The following is a 19920-nucleotide window of genomic DNA, read 5'->3' on the forward strand; positions in this document are numbered from 1 at the left end:
CTGATTGGTTTTTACATCATCGGTAAGAATGGGATCAGGTCATCACCAGCCACTTAAACAGCTGAAATTTAGCTTTAGTAATAAGTCTCTAAGTCCTCACAAAAGATTTCCAGTTGACAGAATCGCTGAATAAATACTTGATTTTGAGTTTAGAGATCATTCTAGAAACATGTTTTTGTTGCTCTTCTGTAAGACAGTTTCCTTTTCAGAGTAGGAAGTTGTGAACTCTGAATTCAAAGTCTTCTGTGACAGTACAGCTGTAGTTATGAGATGAGTAAATGTCTTACCCCTGGTTTCCATCGGACGTGTTACAGCCGCGTCACGTCAGTGGCGCGGTGCCTTGGGGGCCAGCGGTATTCACGGAAGATCACGCGATAATCTCGAATGGACGCGAGTTCGCGAGATCCCGCGATAGACTGTGTGTATAAAGGAAACAACAACAACAACACAGCTTCTTTCATTCTCCGACATAGAAGAACTGTTGATCTGGAGTCATAAATGATTTTATGTTTCTCCACTTCAACAATCAGTCTCTCATCATACATTATGACTCTCCGAGACGCTCTGATTAATTGACTGTTGACCTGGTAGCACCGGTCACGACGTAATGTTGATGTGAAGTTCCTGTCTTGTGCGATCTGCTCTGTTGAAATTTACGCGGTTCAGCAGCGGCAACGGCAAAGATAGAACTGCTACCTATCAAAGGCGCTTTGGCGCGGCGAGCCGCTTCTGGGACGCTGCTGAGACGTTCTGCAGCGCAGCCAGTGGAAATGCTCTCATTGATTAGAATGGAAGCTATTTGCAACGGCGACCGCGCCGCTGACGTGCCGTGGCTGTAACGCGTCTAGTGGAAATCCCGGGTTAGACTAGTTCCAGAAGGGTTTTTTGTCTTGATTTATATTATGCTGAAAGGCAACCATGTAATTATTCATCAATACTACCACATAATCCTGCCTGCTGTAAAAGGACTATTCCATTTACCTGACAATATAGTGACCACATCACTAATAGCAACAGTAACTCCTCAGTTTGGTAAACCTTTAAACCTGTGTTGTTAAGGTTAAGGTGCATTCATACTTCTTCTATTTTGAATCCTAGTTTGTTTGCTCCGAAAGTCTGGTTCGTTTGGGGAGGTGTAAATGTGTAACCGAACTCTGAGGCGCATCAAAGAAGCAAACTCTGGTCCACCTGAAAACGTGGGTCTCTGTTCGCCTGCAAGTAAACACTTGTGCAATTTGCTTATTGTGGTAAATGCAAACGGAGTATCCAGCAAACCATGAGTGGAATTGGAGATAGCTCAATTAGCTGTTGTAACTGTGTGACATTGTCCATGCAGTTTGGTCTGCTTACATAAGTGTGATGTGAAAGTGAACCAAACTAAATGAAGGTGTAAAATTTTTCCTCCCAATGGAGCCGAGTCCCCCAGATTATCTTGATGTGAAAGTGCCCTAAGTCATCAAAAGGGAAAAAATATATGTTTTTTGCAGTATTATATGATCTCAATCTAGATTATTATCCTGAACAAAATGTTCACTTGTAGAAACAGTTAGACTCATCAACTTATACTGATGTTCAATGGGAAGTCATTAAAAACACTTTCATGATGGTACACGGTTACTTGTTAAAAGATATTGATTTCATTCCACATTTCCATAAATATTTCCATATTTTCTGTCACTATCAGCTTTTACTTTGTAACTTACATTGTCATCCTCGGCCCTTCCTGAACCAACATTTCTTTCCATAGTTGACTGAGTTCTTCTGTCTTCAGGTTCCTGAGTGCTCTGGCAGTGCTGGCCGAGCGGCCGGAGCTGGTGGAGAGGGTGATGATCACCAGGACCATCTCTCCAGAGGGGGCCTACCAGGTTCGGCTATGTAAAGATGGGACATGGACGACGGTACTAGTAGATGACATGCTCCCCTGCGATGAATATGGCTACCTCCTCTTCTCCCAGGTCAGAAATAGAGAGGATTGTGGGGAATCCTCTGAGCGGATAGTGTCCAGTTTGGTCAGTAGGGGGCCAGTGAAGTGAAAAAAACAAAACATCAAAATAATTATGTTTGTGAAGATATTTCACATAATTTCAAAATAAAGTTTGTTTTGATATAGATTGATGACTAGTTCACAATATAAATGTATTTATGATCCAAAATGAAACTATTAATGGAACAAAAAACATATAGAAATAACTAATACATTGATATTAAGTGGCATACAGCATGAAATTGATGGGGGGGGGACATGTGGTACACACATTGTTCACTTTCACAGGTGACAGGGACAAAAACTTGAGTTCACACATTGTACAGAATATCATTTTGGGCGACAGTGACTCACAGTGGAAGATCAGGGTGTTTTTCCCCCAGCTCTGCTAGTCTATATGCCTGTGTGTCCTTGGACAAGACACTTGCTCCTGCTGGCTGTGCCTACAGTGTCTGAATGGTATGAAAGATGTGTGATAGAAGAGGTGCTACATATAGATGAGCTGTACGTGTGCGTGTGTGTGTGTGTGTGAGAGAGTGTGTGAGTGAGTGAGTTGGGTGAATGGCAAAAACTGTAGTGGTCATCAAGACTAGAAAACCACCGTATAAATCCAGATCATGACCTACAACACAGCAGAACACAAAATGATCTATGATCTCCTGTGTTATTATAAGAACTGTAAAATTATTTTTTAAAGTTTTTTGGTTCAGTATGAAACTTTGGAGGGGCAAATTAATACCTAAATCAAGATGGATACATTTACCCTAATCATTTTCGATACATATTTCTTTATTTGAATAATTAATACATTTACCCACATAACTCAGAATAAATACTTTATTAATCCCAGTTATAGTTTCTAATTGGCTGCTTCTCAGTTGTTCTATCAAGGGTCAAAATAACACACAGAGAATAGGTTCGAAAAGGTACAACAATTTCCAATGAGCAATATAAGAAATCAAATATGGATCAAATATAAGGATTAATTACATTAAAAGAGATGGTCATTGGCTGTTGTTTTCCAGCAAAATACCCAGTGTCACAAACCACTCCAACCAATGTGTGGAGTTTGCATGTTCTCCCTGTGTGTGTGTTTTCTCTGGTTTCCTCCCACAGTCCAAAAACATGCAGAATTCACACTCACACACATGTCCCTTATCTAAAATAAATAAATATACTACTTTGAATCACTTCTGTAAAGGTATGTACAGATATCAGACTGTCAAGAGAGTATTGCTAAAGCTTTAATTGTAATATCAAACCCACAGGCAGAAGATTGAAAATTTAAACTGACTGATCATGTGATCCATGCCTAAATATAAACCATCAGAGGATTGTGATGTGAAAGATGATAAGAGGAAGAGGAACATGAATGGTCTTTAACCACATGACTCACAGCCAACAGCATCTTTTAGTCTGACTGACATTCGACTGAATCTTTTCTCGTCTTCACAGGCTCAGAGGAAACAGTTATGGGTGGCACTGATTGAAAAGGCTCTGGCCAAAATCCATGGCTCCTACTTTGCCTTGCAGGCAGGGCGCGCCATCGAGGGCCTGGCCACACTGACCGGAGCTCCCTGTGACTCCCTCATGCTCCAGGTCAGCTCCACCAACCCTCGGGAGGAACCAATTGATACAGACCTCATCTGGGCCAAAATGCTCAGCTCCAAAGAGGCCGGGTAAGAGACAGAATCCTCTACAGCCCTGGGGCCTCCTTTTATAAAACTGTGTATAGGTACGCCTGAAAAGTTGGTATACGTAGGAAACCCACATGTGACCATAAGTCACAGAAAAACAGTTTAGGTATACAGTTTAGTAATTTAACTACAGGATCATATCGGTATCAGCCGATATCCAAAGCCCTAGGTATTTGGACTGAAAAGTCTGATTGGTGCATCCCTTGTAGGGCAGTGCGCACCACTTCAGTGGGGAGACAAGTGACTGCTGTCTCGTAAATACCTGTGTACAAACACACAGTGTGGTGTTCTCATCCGCAGGTAATAATGTAAATAAAAGAGCCACACTTGATCAGTCAAGCCGACAGATGTGTTTCTATCAAATAATATCAGAAATGAAGCTGTTTGCATTGACAAATGGCTACAGGATGTAACATTATTACATTTTACATAAAGAACAGAGCTTATTTCATTCCACTCTACTGACTGACTGCTGCATGTCCTTAACACCAACAACACTGTTAATCATATATTGGGAGTATAGGAGTATTGGAGTACTGGGGCAGGGCTGACTTGCGTGCGCTAGCGGGGGTGGATGTGGGTTTTGTATTCATTTCAGGTCATTATGAAATTAAAATTTTTAGAAAAATCGACAGCCCAAATATGCTGCATAAGTTTAGAAATGATTGTGCACAGATGATAGATAATATATGTGGCATGAATTGACAAATGTTTGTGCATGTGCGCCAGCCAATCATATCAAGTTATGCAAGTATTCCAACATAGACTCTCGCCAATTAAGCCTATTTTTGCATTTAGATCCAACACTTCAAACACATCTCCCTTCTAAACTCCCTGCTCTGTATGTATCTGGGCCTGTGGTTTCAGATGATGAAAATGCTTTCATAACAACTAATATCTAGTCAAGAATTTCAAATTTTTATTGACTCTCTAAATTCCACCTCCTCATCTGACACAGCTGTTTTTATTTATGTATGTATTTTTCTCTCTTCTGATTAGAAGAGGTCAGAGGTCATGTCCATAATCTTTTTTAATATAGAAAAACCTTCTTCTACACTTTTAAGTTCACCCACACAAACAGATGTACACCAACACAATATAAGGCCCCTAAAACATGCACAGTGCACAGCAGGATGCCGTCATATTATCATATTATCACCCTACAGGTGAAAAAAGTTTGTGAGTTTCAATCAATCATCAAGATTGTCAAGGATATGCTGCATTATTCCAATATGATGTTTGCCACTGACCTTCCAGTCCCACTGCATGTTGTCTTTGTGTGTTACAGGTTTCTGATGGGTGCATCTTGTGGAGGAGGCAACATGAAGGTAGATGATGCGGTCTATGAGTCTCTGGGTCTGCGGCCTCGACATGCATATTCCATCCTGGATGTACGAGACGTCCAGGGTTACAGGTACTGAAGGACCAACTCTGAGTTCTTCTAGTTTCTTTGTTCTTTCCATCTTCCCCAGACATTGTGACTGTGTGAGGAAGGAGTACCCGGAGCAAACCCATGAGCACACAGAGAGAACCTGGGAAGTCAGAGATTGTGTGTGAATGGGCATGAATGGCAAGCTGTACAAAGCAGAGTTCACAAACTTCTCCTAGTCTAGGTCCTAATGTCCAATTACCTAAATTAATCATGCTCATTCAGCCCATAATCACGGTCACACCATATAAATAGCCAAACATAGTTCCCAGCTCAGTTTTACTTCAGTCATAAAAGCACCCAAACAGTCCAAAATACTTCCTCATTCATTGCCCTTTTTGATAAGTTGTGTCATCATTATTGCTAATTATGGCTAATTACATCAAGACTAGAATAGCACCATACAGGACTAGGGGTGTAAGGGTTCACCAAACCCATGTTTTAGTTCAACTTCGTTTTTTGACTCACGGTTCGGTTTAAACCTCGATATCAAGAACATGAATATTACTAGTATAAAACTTCCCTTTAGACCAAAAGAAACACTTTAATCTCTCAACTATCAAGGAATACAAAAACATAAACATTTGTCTTAAAATCAGTTTACATTGTCTAAATAAATAAATAAAATAAAAATGAAAAACTTCTTACATTAGTCTGAGGTATAACAAAAATAAACTAGAAGCACTCGGAGAGCACAGACTTCCGCAAAGGCAGCTCAGCCTCCCTCAAAATAGCAATAAAAATAGTGATCACTTTAATCACTTGTTCCTGATCCCATTCCGGACATTTCCTGAAAATTTCATCCAACTCTGTCTGCAAATTTTTGAGTTATGTTGCTAACAGACAGACAAACAAACAAACTCTGGCAAAAATATTTACCTCCTGGCTAAGGTCAAAAAAAGCACTTTTCTTAAGAAAAAATCTATCTATGAATGCCAGGAACATGTGTCTGTCTGTGTGTGTACATTGTTTGGAGAAGTAATGCAAAAGATATCGGTAAAAGAAGAACACATTGGCTCTCGCCGCTCTTCTCCGTGTGTGCACGTGCGCGTGTTATTTGCATATCTCTCGAACCGATGGTCCGATTGATTTCAAACTAGACGGTTGTCTTTCTACGGGCACGACTAGTGATGCAAAAGAAGCACACACTGTCTTTCGCCGCACTCCTCCCTCTCGAGATGACGCCGTGAAGCTCAGGCAGATGACAAGCGCAACCGATGTCTGGGAAGATGGATGGAATGAGTTTCCGAACCGAAGTCCTTTGAACCGAGGTTTTCGGTTTCGGTTCAGAACTGTTACAGCCCTATACAGTACACAATACATCGGTTTTGTAACCCATGATATAGCAGATATAATATACATGGTGTACTTAAAATTACAAATATTATAATTCTACAATGATGTGAAAAAATGTGTATCTTTTTATCATCTTCAGCAGAGCTAACTGCAGTGACTTGCACTTGTGATTTGCACAGTCAAAAAAAACAAAACAGCAACACACACGTGTGTTCAACAACTGTTAGACATCGTTGTCAAATCTTTTCATATACTGTAGGCTAAATCGCAGATGTTCTCATTATTTCCCTTAGCAAAGGTAGTTTTCAAAAGCATAACATTCAGGAAGAGGAAAGGAGGAGGATGCTGACAGAAATGGTTGCACAAGGGTAGGCGCATACTCGCAGTTTACATCTGGTGAGTCAGACAAGCCTCCATATGACCTTGACATACATGTGCAGCTTATTCACTGAAAGAAAAACACTGCTCATTACAGTCTGCGCATAGTGAAAAAGAGGCAGAGCCCTGTAGCTAAACCAGCTCTTTGGTCATGTACAGTGTGTCGTTAAACTGTGAGCAAAATGTTGAAAATGTTGCTTCTCTACATGTTTGTTAAACAGGAAGTAGCGGAGTTCGTTAGAAACATTCTTTTGAAACAATGACAGACTGTGATGTTCATGGACTTTGTTCCCCACTTAAGTGAGTTGGCCATTATGTGTGTAAAGCCAGTGCTTCACAAACAACGGCTTGGTTTGGTACAGTAGTGGTACATGTTTTTGTGTTTCCATTCGGAATAGTACCAAAATGATGGAATTAAATTTGTGGCAATATTTTCAAACAACACTTTTCCCGATTCAAACAACACTTTTTCAGAAGTAAAAACAATATTAATTTAATCATTCAAAAATATTTAAAGGCACCATCTGTAACAATGTGGCTAAAAACGGTTACTATACTCAAAATCAAAACACTGCGGCGAGTCGTATCCGCCTCCCACTCCACCCCTCCCTTCCAGAGTCGAGGTTGCCAGAGCGGTTGACATGTAACTTGAGGAACGAGCCTTTTATCATAAAAGAGTGGCTGTAAGACACACAACTCTGTTCTCTCAGTAAAGATCAAGATGTATAATCATTTATGGTAACATTAGCTGTTGACTAGGGATGGATATATCAGATGGAATAACTTTATGCATGATATTTGACAGAACTGTCCTTCATTTTTGCCTCCCCTTTTACAATGTTATATAGCAGGGCTGACAACTTCTGACAAAACCTTAGTGAGACATCGTGGCATGCGGGGCAAATTACCACCACACACCCAATATATTTATATGTAATATATTTATGTAATATGTTAATGCTTTATACAATAATAAGGTAAATAATGTTGACCGTGTCCGGAATTGATCTTACAACCTTCCCAACACAAGTACACCTATTTAACCACTCGCCTACCGCTGTTTTTCTTTCTGTTCATGTTGAAAGAAGACCATTAGGTTAGATTAGAAAGAGACCAAAAGACGCATCTCTGTGTCATCTGAACTGCCGCTGCAGCCCGTGCCGAGCAGAACCAGCCGCTGACAGAACAGATCTGCCAGGCGGGCGGCTGCCATACCCGCTTCGCTGTGGCGAGGGTTGTGGCTCCGGGCAGACCGGTTGTGGCGCCGGGCAACGCTGTCCACCACTGGGCGGTGGTGGTGGTTCTGCCCGGAGCCACAACCCCCGCTGCACCAAAGCGGAACAGTTCAAAACACAGAACTAGACAGTCGCGCTATGATGCTAACTTAGTTGGCCAAGCTGAACTTACCTGTCTAGGAGAAGAGCCCATTCTGCATCCGTTTTGAAATTCCTCTCAGCTTAAAACTCTCTCCACCGTTCAAAAGCATGTCCTATATAGACCCACATATATTTGACATTCATACCGAGGTCTTTTAGGTTTCCTTTCGTTTCATTTCAATTGTAGCTACGTAACTGGCAACCTGTGGCTGTTCAACCGCTGAGACTCTACTGACTGCTATGATTGGTAGATGGCGGTAGATGGCGCGTCATGCCAAAACATAATTTAAAAACATAAACAAACTTTCCGGTGCGGAAAATATTTTTTATATATATTTTATATATAAAAAATATTATATATTATATTTCCTTTTTATATTAGGAGGATTTTATGGCCAGTTGCTTTAGATTTATTACATAATGCACCTTTAATCATCATTTTATTGTTTGAAAATCCATTTGTTCTTTGGGCTCTCTGACTTATTCTTTGCACTCCTATTATGATCAGTTCAGTCCGAGTGACAACAGCTGGATAACCTGCCTTCACCGGCTGACTGACAGAAATTTAGAAACCAAAATAGTTTTAATGTCGGCTCCATGTGAAGAAATCAACAGTGTTGAAATGATTCATTGACTTTATTTCTTCGACCAGCACAGCGAGTGAGGCAGCTGGCAGCAGGTGACACACACAGGCTGAACTGATCAGTCAACATACAGTTCATGTGTTTAAAACACTTAAACAGCGGGAGAAATTGCGTGTGTGAGTCGATATATTTAATCAAATGTACTTTAATCTCGTAAATCTGCGACTCCTAGCCTATGACGATTTCCGGTCCTTTGAGCTGTCACTCCAAAACTCAGTAGCCAATCAGCAGACAGCTTCCTAAGGCCCACCTGCAAACAAAAGTCCACGGTGCAAAGAACAAATTGGGGAGTGCAAATAACAAGTGAGGGATGGCAAAGAACAAACGTATTTTCAAACAATAAAATAATATATTTTTGAGTGATTAAATCAATCTTTTTTTGCTTCTGAAAAACTGGTGCTTACTTCGTAAAAAGTGTTGTTTGAAAATATTGACACAAATGTAATTCCATCAAAAATAACCACCCCAATCATTCTATTCATTCTCATACCAGAGTAAAATGGCATGGTATAGTCAGGCTTCACCCTAAACTGTCATCTGATTGGGCGACAGAAAAGGCCACTTTCTTGCATTTGGTGCCCAAATGCAAGTACACACCCTACCGACCAAGTAAAGGTACTAGCATTAGTGTGTTTAGCTAATCCAATGCCTCTCAGGGCAGAAAACGAATTTGAATTTTGCACGATTTGTAGTCATTCAAATGTCCTCAGTCAAAAGAGATTTTCTTTTTAATCACATTACAGAGACTTTAACCTTTACTTTACTTCACTTACATCTGTTGCTTTAAAGTCTGGTCTTGATCACTCAGTGTTTTACACTACAACAGTTTTCTACAGGGTCCTCCTTTGGCAGATATTTTCTTTTTTCGTGGTGTTACAAACCTGAGAGAGTGGGGAAACAGAGAGAAAGAGATGGAGCAGAGTCAGGCGGCTTCATCAGGCCCCTGTTTTAATTCCACACACCCCACTTTAGCAACCACTGCACTACAGTTTTTTTCCATTCATCATTCTCATTATTTTGACACAGCAGCCAGGAGCAATTTGGGTTTCATTGTTTTGCTCTTGGACACATCAGCGTGCAAAACTGAAGCCATGAATGAAACTGGTTAGAAGACGAGCTGGTCTTCCTATTAAGTCAAGTTAGTTGATAAAAAACCTTTTGTTAACAGTGATGCACCTGCACTTTTTTTTTTTTTTTAAACTAGTTATTTTCTAGTATGGCTTTCCACAAAATATCATCTCTGTTTTTCACTGAAGAAAGAAGGCAGTAAAAGTATGTCTGTTAAAAGTAAGCAGCAGTGTGACGGTTAGGCTTCATTGGGTGGAATTTTAAACTGAATCGTGCATGTGGTGCCACTGTTTTTCATCTTCCCCTCTACTTGTCACTCTTCCCTGTGCTTCAGGTTGTTGCGGTTGAGAAACCCCTGGGGTCGCTTCTCGTGGAACGGCAACTGGTCAGACGAGTGGACAGACTGGCCAAAGCACCTACGTAATGAGCTGATGCCTAATGGCAGCAGTGAGGGCGTCTTCTGGATGGAATACAGCGACTTCATTAAGTGAGAGCCAGTCTTTTTGTTTCACCTCACAGTTGGTTTACAGTTTCATTATAGAATTATGCAAAATTAACCACATTATTTATTATTAGTAATAGTAGTACCTCAATAATGAATGAATGAATGAAATAATGAATACTAGTTTTATTTCGGTTACAATATAAAATATTTGCAATCAATCGGCAAATATTACCATACATACTTCCACTCAACATTTTCTCACAAAAAAATGTTGAACACTCTGTAACCGAAAAAGGAATAGGTTGAAGCTGAGGCTTATTTTTGCCTATCCTGTGCAATCCATGAAATAACCCAAAATATCAGTAATACAAAGAAGAAGAAAAAACAAACAAACAAAAATGTACTCTAAATTCTTACTTGTTAATCATTTCACCTTTCACATGTCAGTTTACATTGTAATCCTTAATTATTTTACCTTTCAATGTTTTTTTGAAACTCAAAAGTGTTCTATACAATTTCAGTTCATCACTAATTCCATTCCATAATTCAACTCCCAAAAATTAAACACATCTATTTTTAACATTAGTTCTCACTTTACATATTTCAAAGACACATAACCCTCTTAAATTATAGTTTTTTTCTCAGTTTAAAAACAAATGTTGAATACAGGTGGGAAGACTTTTATTTATAATATTTCTAATGTTTTTATATGTACAATAACAAACTTGAAGATGAGCAATCACTTCTTAGGTCCTGTTCAAACCTGATATTAATATCCTTCTGAGAAATCTGCGGGCAACATTCAGATTCACCTAGGGTTGCTAAATGCCAGGAATTTTCACAAGTGGAAAATGTCCATGGGAATTAACGGGAATTAACTGGACATTGTGAAACCAAAGGTTGGGAACTTAAATATCATTGGTAAACTAGAAAAGCACTCGGAGAGCACAGACCTCCGCCAAGGCAGCACAGTGCCTACAAAATACACCCTGCTGGTGCGCCCAGGTCAGACAGCGAATTTCATCCAAATCCGTCCGTGACTTTTTCGAATTATGTTGCTAAGTAACAGACAGACAAACAAACACCGGCGAAAACATAACCTCCTTGGCGGAGGTATAATAAGATATTATAGCATAATCGTGGCTTAAACAATCAGATTTGATGCAAATACTGTTGAATGTCAATGCTAGTCCACAATCACAGGCAACTAGCACACACCTTACTGCAGTGCTATTGAGGCCACACCCCTTACATGCACTGTGCATTCCTTCATCACATAACATGACATGGATGTGGAACTGGACAGAGTTTGTTTCACCTTATCTGTGTCAGTAAGTGAATAGATGTATTTGAACATGAAGGGGTATTGATGAAATTTGTTTTGATTTTAATTCATGATATAGCTATTGTAGCTGCAGTTGCTAGAGATTATTAGACTATTATACAAGGAGCAGCACAATGATAAATGTGAACAATCTTAATCAGCATTGGATGGTGATGGCTTAAGGACAGTTTGTTTGTTGGGGATGGGAGGAATTAAAATAATTAATACAATCAAAATGTTAATCACAAGAACTGGGTAGAGCACCCTCCCCCTCTGGCTTGCAGCAATTTTTTTCCAGTTCCACACTGAATTCGAAATTCACAGGGTTTCATTTTTGGAAAACCTTCCTTAAGGCCATAAAAAGCCCAGCCAAATTGTATTATCTTACCCATGGGACAGCTTGTTCACATAGCAGAGAGGCATGATAGGAGTAGCGCTGCTGCGTAAACCCGATGGACTGCATAACCCAGAAATAAACCCGGAAGTCAGTGCATGCACTGGGTGAGCAGCTTCATAGGCATGAATGGCAGAGGGAAGGAGCTCTATTCAGTACTTATAATACATCCACATATCCACACTTTCTCAAAACCTGAACTATTGAAACCACTAATTTGAGCCCAATAATGTAAAGAAAATCCACAAATAACTAAATAAGGTCCCCTATTGTGCAAAATCAACTTTTTAAGCTTTTAGTACTTATATTTGGGACTCAGTGGGCCATACCAGTCCCCAAAATGTGAAAAAACAAGACTCAGTCATGTTTTAGTGGTTCCACTTTGTGTAAGTATAGGCGATAAAACATGCGATGTTTACACCTCCCGACCAAGTGACGACAGTCACCGTGAATGTTGGCACCCTGCCAGGCAGAGTACTTAACAGCTCCACCGTAGCTCCCCCTTGTCCCTGTGAAATACGAGACTGCAGGCGAGGAGGAAGAGCGGAGCACATCGGAGCAAAGTGTTTTACACAAACTTCCAGCCTCAGAAGATTTTTGTGTCCAGTGGATATATTTTATTTATGAAAAAAATGTTCACAAGCTTCACAAGCCCTTTGTTGTTGATCGTGTATGTAAATTCCTATGCTGGAGGGACACCTTGAACACACCAGTTACGTGCCTGCGGTTAGCGAGTGGCGTGTGTGGATCGGTGATATGAGGAGCACGCGTTTGAAAGCACTGCAGAAAGATGTAGATGTTGTCCTACATTTCTTCTCAACCAAAGGCTACCTTTCTGTCGTGTTTCCAGTTCTCTCCTCGTGTTGTTGATCCACACACCAGTTGGAGCTGCAGTTACACTGGTGCGTTCAGGGTCTTTTTCTAGCATGGGAATTTACATACACGCCGCGCTGCGCGGAGTTATTGAACTGCTATTGTGCTTCATCCTTATGATATTTTGACTAAAGCATGACACAGACATGTTCATTAGGGCACCAGGATCTAGTTTAACTTGGGTTAATAGGGTATAATATGGGACCTTTAAGGAATTAAAGCGGAACTAGACCGGAAGTTCCTATTATCGCTGTTTTTTTTTGGTGTGTATCTGCGTCATTACCTTGTTTATGAAGCCTGACGGTTCGAAACAAACAGTTCAGCCATTGCTGAGAACGTTGTGTTTTATTGTAATCTCGGGGCTCAACGAGATCACTGAAAATCCCGTACTAGTTACGTAAGCAGCGGTTCTCCTGAACAACCGATCGTCCTGCTCCGGGCGGTAGTCCGGGCACATCCGGTTGCGTACATTGAACCGCAGAAGAAGAATAACGTCCGTTGTGGAGGTGTTTCACGAGCAACAGTGTCTTCTGACTCTGGGTCTGACTCCGGTTTAAAGTCATAAAGGGACTGTGGCGGGGAGTCGTGACGAAGCTATTTTTAAACACTGTTAATGTTTAAAAAACAATGTTTTGATAATGAGTAGCAATGCATCCACCGCTCCAGAGAGGGAGCTGCGCTTCTGAGAGCTGATGTGATAGATTACGTCACTTCCAGATACCTGGCCAATCACAACACAGGTGGGAAGGCTCTACGCTGGCTGGCCAATCACAACACACTCTGTCTTCTCGGGCGAGATTTATGGCTGAAATAGCGCGACTGACAAGCGCTTCGAAAAGGACAGATTTCAATCGGCTCGTTTACATCAACTAGGAGGATTTTGACCATAAAAACAACTTAATATATGTAAGTAGACCTCCATAACTCACATATATGTGCAACAGGACCACTCTATGTGACCTTTAAGAGATTCATGTACACAAACAGACATGTACATGAATGCTCATACACACAGTCTATGAGCAGAGGAGTCTGGTGTATTTAGCTACAGCACCGCTGATCGCGAGCAGCATCACAAACCCTGCTGCTGTATTTCAGTCCAGTGACTGTGTCAGGCAGAGTCTGTGCTCCGGTCATGGAGGAAGTACTGATCAAATGTTTTTAATTGATTCTAATCATTCAGTTACACTGAAAACAACTACTTTACAAGTCACTAGTCACTAGTTTGTGTGTGTCGTGTGTAAAACAAAGTCACGGCAGTTTCATGCAGCTGTGCAGTGATGACTCCGCCCACGTTGAGTAGGTACTATTTTTGTAGTGGAAAACCAACCTGTGCTGTGCAGAGACGAGGTGATGCGAGCTGGGACTAAGTGGAAAAGGGGCTAGTATGTCTGTATGAGTGACGGGTAGAGAGATAGAAAGAGAGTCATGCAGAGCTGAGTGAGTCAAAGCTCTACTATCACTGATGTAACATGAAATTGGATTTTAACCGTCAGAAAAACAATCACAAACAAATCAAACTGTGTGTGCTGAGAAGTGTAAACTTGTGTAAACCTCAGCTGAGGGTTTGAGCTTAAGTACATCCCGAGGACAGATTGCTCTGGATAGATGTTCATCCCAGGTCTAAACAGAGTCTAAATGTGAGCTGATGAATTCACTGCCCTGAGGTCTTCAGGAGTCACGACAGCAGCAGTAACTAACACTAGCATATTATCACTGCTTTGATATTTGTAGAAAACATTGCAGTTGATATCTGAAACCCACTGCTATGATGGCCTATGAATTTGGGTCATAGTGCCTGTAGCTGCTAACAGCTCACCCACTTTTATTTATTCCAGACACACAATGGTTAGGGATGTAAAATGCAAGACCTCCTGTGAGGTTGTGTCCCAGGAAACATCTCCACAGCACCAGGGGCCTCATGTATAAAAGAGTGTGCAGCTTTCATACTGAAAGATGGCATACTCACAACATTTCCAAAGTACGTAGGCAAAGAAATTTTCAGATTTATAAAACTGTGCATACGCCGAGACCTGTGCATATTCTCTTTATACATCCCATCAAATTTGAAACTGAGCGGAGGTGAATGAGTAACACACCACGCCCTTGTTCCACCCACAAATTAATATACAAATGACTCTAAAACGCCCTCTCTGATGCCGTCTTCCTGAAGAACAATGACAAATGCTGCAGCAAAGGAGGAGAAGAAAAGAAAAAGAATGAATGTGTGCGATCAACGCATCAATTTATGATGTAAACGTTTGAAGAAAAAAAATATATTTTGTTTGTTTATTTGTTTTTTGGAATTAGAGATAAACACGAAGGAACAGGGTCACCACGGCTGCTCTCATATTAATCTTGATGCTTAAAAAACTGAAATTGATAGTTGTTGTTTGTTGTTTTTCTGATGAAAGGCGCAGCGGTGGTGAAATAACTTTTTTGCAGAAATGTTCTACTCAACATTCAAGTCCCATTTTCTTACAACAAATTAGTCCGTAACTTTATTTTGGAGCGCAGTAATGTATGGATATTTGTTTATTTCTTGCACACACACCAACTAGTGATGGTGAATTGCATTTATCTGTGCCTGTTGACCACCAGGCGCAGGAGCCACAGCCCCTGACATGTCCCAGCCCTTGACCTGTCCTGGGATTTGAGCCTGCGACCCTACAGTTACAAGCCCAATTCCTTTCCTCTTAGCCATGGGTTTCCCGTCCATCCTGAGGACAGTTGCTGCTGTTGCAAATGAACACCTTGTACAGCATTCTTAGTGAGGACCCTTTTAGCCATTTCTTAGCCCCTTAATGGTTTCCCTTTTTTTCTTTTTTTTGTCATGAAGTCAAAGGTGAGGCTAGGAAATAATGAAAAGATATAAAATAAAATAAGAAACAAATGTCCTCCAGTGGGCTTTATCGTTGAAGGGAAAAGTCTGATATGTTAACGAGGTAAACTGTTGAGCAGCAGTACGGAGGCTAATAATGCCAGTGGTTAGCTGTTTGTTATATAAGACTGAACTCATGACAAAAAGAGTTGTTAATGTTTGATTATTGTATGTGGCCTAAAGACAGCTCTTTCTTTTCTCTCTTTTTCTGCCTCCTCTTCCTCCCACAGATACTTCGACTCAGTGGACATCTGTAAGATCCACTCAGACTGGCAGGAGGTCAGGCTGCAAGGCTGCTTCCCCAACAAGGCCAACGGGCCAATCACCGTCACATCACTCACTGTGCTGGAGAGGACAGCACTGGAGTTCGCCCTCTTCCAGGAAGGAAGCAGGTAAAGTAGAGCTTTATCCACACTGAAACAGAGCATTACATAAACGATCTTTTTCTTTGTTGTTTTTAAACGTTTTCCATAAACACGGCATTATGTCAAGAAATGTTTTCATCCCCATGAAACCTCCCATGAAACCTCCTAAAAGGTTCGTTTTATACGCGACACACAGACACACAGTTGTTTTCGATGCACTGAATCGTTAGAATCAGTTAATTAAAAAAAGCCTGGTATCGTTAGGTATGGATCCCGTCTCCTGAACAGCAGATCCTCCTGCTCCGGGCACTAGTCCGGACACATTCAGTTGCATACATTGAACCGCAGAAGAAGAAGAACGTCCGTTGTGGAGGTGTTTTGCGAGTGACAGTGTCTTGGTCAAAGTCATAAAAGGGACTGTGGTGGGGAGTTGTGACAAAGCTATTTTTAAACATTGTTAAAACAATGCTTTGATAATGAGTAGCAGTGCATCCACCGTTCCAGAGGGGGGAGCTGCACTTCTGAGAGCTGACGTGCTAATTACGTCACTTCCAGGTATTGGTCAATCACAAGACAGTTGGGAAATCTCTCGCTGGCTGGCCAATCACAACACAGTCTGTCTTCTCGGGTGATATTTCAGTCTGAAACAGCGCGGCTGACGAGAGCTTCAGTGAGGAGAGATTTCGATCGGCTTGTTTGCAGCAACTAGGAGGTTTTTGACCATAAAAACAAGTTAATATATGTAAGACCTCCATAACTCACATATATGTGCAATAGGACCACTCTAAAGGAGCTTTAAAATTGTTAATCAGGAAACAGATAAATATGTCATTAATAATTTATTGATCGAGTCTGAGCATAGAGTGCTCAAGTACATTTATTGAATGAATTACAGTTTGGTTTTCTTTTCTTTTAGCATAAGAGTCGTTTAAAGCTTTAACATATTACTGTTTTTCTTCTCCTTAATGTAAATAAAAGGAAATACTGATTTTATTTATTTCTTTCTCCTAAAAAGAATGAATCGAAGTACCGTTAAAGCAGCAGTAGTAGTATGATTAAAATTGTAATGATACCCATTCCTATGTAAGATATGCCAGGCCTGTAGGTGGTGCTGTGACATTATAACAGACAAGCATGTGTGCTGTGTACAACCTTTTTTTTTTTTTTAAAGCTTTATTCAAACAAGTATATATTACAATGTATACACTCACAGAAACTAAGGTGAGAGGAAGGAAAGAAAATAAAAGATATAAAGCAAATAGACCAAACAAACTCCACTCGCAAGAGGAGGAAGTTGATGCCAACAAAAACAAGCAATAGAGAATACAAGAGAAAGAGGCCGGCGGGACTATGGCATCACATTTCCAACGTAGCACAAAAACACATGAGTGGCAGTTTGTCTTTTCCTTTTCTGTCTTTACTATTTTTGATTGTGGCCTCAATAGGACAGACAGTGGCAGAGACTGTATTTCATTCACGATTGACCCAAACTTTGTATCAAAGAAGGTTAAGCTAATGCAGCAGTTTGGCTGCACTTGCTAACAATAGCATCGATACAATAGCCTGGGGGGGAAAGTGAGCAAGCAAAAAGAGTCTCCTTAGCCACAGTGATACAAGGTGACCTAGAACTGAAGCAACCAAAACACTGTGTGTGTTACACTGGCATTACACTTAAGCTATTGGCTAATGTAACTTGAAGTAACACTTCAAGAAACAAATGGAATAGAACCACTTTTTTCAGTAGTGCAAAACTTATTAAAGCGGACCTAGACCAGAAGTTCCAATTAACGCTGTGTGTATCTGCGTCCTTACCTTGTTTATGAAGCCCTGAAGGTTCAAAACAAACAGTTCAGCCACTGCTGAGAACGCTGTGTTTTATTGTAATCTCGGGGCTCAGAGAGATCTCTGAAAAAACCTGGTCCGGTTACGTAAACAGCGGTTCTCCTGAACAGCAGAACCTCCTGCTCCGGGCACTAGTCCGGGCACATCCGGTTGCGTACATTGAACCACAGAAGAAGAATAACGTCCGTTGTGGAGGTGTTTCACGTCTTCTGACTCTGGGTCTGACTCCGGGTCAAAGTCATAAAAGGGACTGCGGCGGGGAGTCGTGAAGAAGCTATTTTTAAACACTGTTAAAACAATGTTTTGATAATGAGTAGCAGTGCATCCACTGTTTTAGAAGTGGGAGCTGCGCTTCTGAGAGCGGGTGCTAAAATATGTCACTTCTGGGTACTGGCCAATCACAAGACAGTTGGGCAGGCTCTACGCTGGCTGGCCAATCACAACACAGTCTGTCTTCTGGGCGAGAGAGTTGAGTCTGAAATATCGCGGCTGGGGAACAGCGTCAGAAAAGACAGATTTCTATCGGCTCGTTTACAGCAACTAGGAGGTTTTTGACCATAAAAACAAGTTAATGTATGTAAGTAGACCTCCATAACTATGTGCAACAGGACCACTCTATGTGAGCTTTAATACAAATGCTCTTCTCTGTGCAAACTTCACTTCAAACCGAGCAAAATAGGAATGCTATAAAAAAACAACAACAAAAAAAAACATAAGAACAATACTCTTTATATTCCAAAATGCAGTGATCTGATGCAGAGCTCTGAGGTCAGCTGATCAGCTACTCTTACGCGTGCCGAGATCACAGCTAAAAGACTTTTCTGTGGCAGCTCCAAATCTGTACAACAGCCTTTCTTTACATGTGAGAGCTGCCCAGACCCTTAAGAAGTTTAAATAAAACTGTGAAGACTTAGGCTTGATTGTTATAAGCACTTTGTAACATTAGTGAAGAAAAGTGCTATATAAATAAAGTTTATTATAGTTATTAATATTAATATATTAATAATACTAATCATTTTGCTTGGGCTCCCTCTTGCCATGTTCTCTGCAGCCTCTTGTACGGTTTGAGATCACAGACTATCGAGCCTGCACGTTCACAGACTTATAATCCCTCACGTATTCCACCCACAGATATTAATTTTCCCGCTCACGTCTGTATTTTTGCAATCCTTTTTCTGCGTGAGCAGCAGTATACTCCTACTCCTCGCGTGTCACCGGTTGAGTTAACCTTTTCATGTCTCCGTTGCAATTGAAAGTGTGTGTTCTGTGGATAGTAATGAATGAATGACGGACAGATGGAGAGGGCCTGACAGCAGGAGGAGGTTTTTATTTTCCTTCATACGAATTGCATTATCTTCATTTAAAGACTATTGTGTAGATTTTCTCTCTTGGTTTTGTGCTGACTTGTTTTATTAAAAATCTATCCAATACAGAACACGTCTTTTATCTTTCAAATACGTATACGTAATACGTATATTACTTTACAGAATGGATGGCAACCCTAACACACACGACATGAAACATTACCGCAATAATGTTGTAATCAGCTGGTTTCTTTCAGATTAACCTCACTTGTTAACATTTTATCATAGTTGATACCTGTGAGGTTATTTGTCATCAGCTTTGAAATCTCTCCCATGTTGATTTAAAAAAATATCCCCTGAAGATAAAATGTGTGATTAAATTACAGTGAATTTCACATTCAATGTGGGCAATCATATGATCAAATATTTAAATTGATTGATAGCCCTCGTAGTAATGCAAACATTAGTTACTTTATTGTTATTAATATTTCAATAAGACGTTTCTGCCACAAGACGCATTTATTAAAACCCACAAGATGAAAGATACTGTTTGAACAGTTTGTGTTTGACTGTTTTCTTGTGTGATGTATCTCGGAGGGAATTTCATTCATGCATAGTTC

The 19920-nt window shown here is 40.6% G+C and overlaps 1 protein-coding gene across 1 annotated transcript in view; it reads left to right on the forward strand.

Annotated features, from left to right (window-relative positions):
• The window catches only part of capn15 (calpain 15), a gene marked incomplete at both ends in the record, with an annotated part of 55561 nt that overhangs the window by 30424 nt on the left and 5217 nt on the right, over positions 1-19920 (forward strand). Inside the window, 5 exons of the mRNA XM_083904176.1 lie at positions 1772-1955; positions 3440-3663; positions 4970-5095; positions 10207-10359; positions 16020-16181. Of these exons, the coding sequence (XP_083760302.1) occupies positions 1772-1955; positions 3440-3663; positions 4970-5095; positions 10207-10359; positions 16020-16181 (849 nt within the window). The remainder of the gene's footprint in view (positions 1-1771; positions 1956-3439; positions 3664-4969; positions 5096-10206; positions 10360-16019; positions 16182-19920) is intronic.

The sequence above is a fragment of the Microchirus variegatus genome, assembly GCF_963457635.1.
Source record: "Microchirus variegatus genome assembly, chromosome: 17".
Lineage (NCBI taxonomy): Eukaryota > Metazoa > Chordata > Actinopteri > Pleuronectiformes > Soleidae > Microchirus > Microchirus variegatus.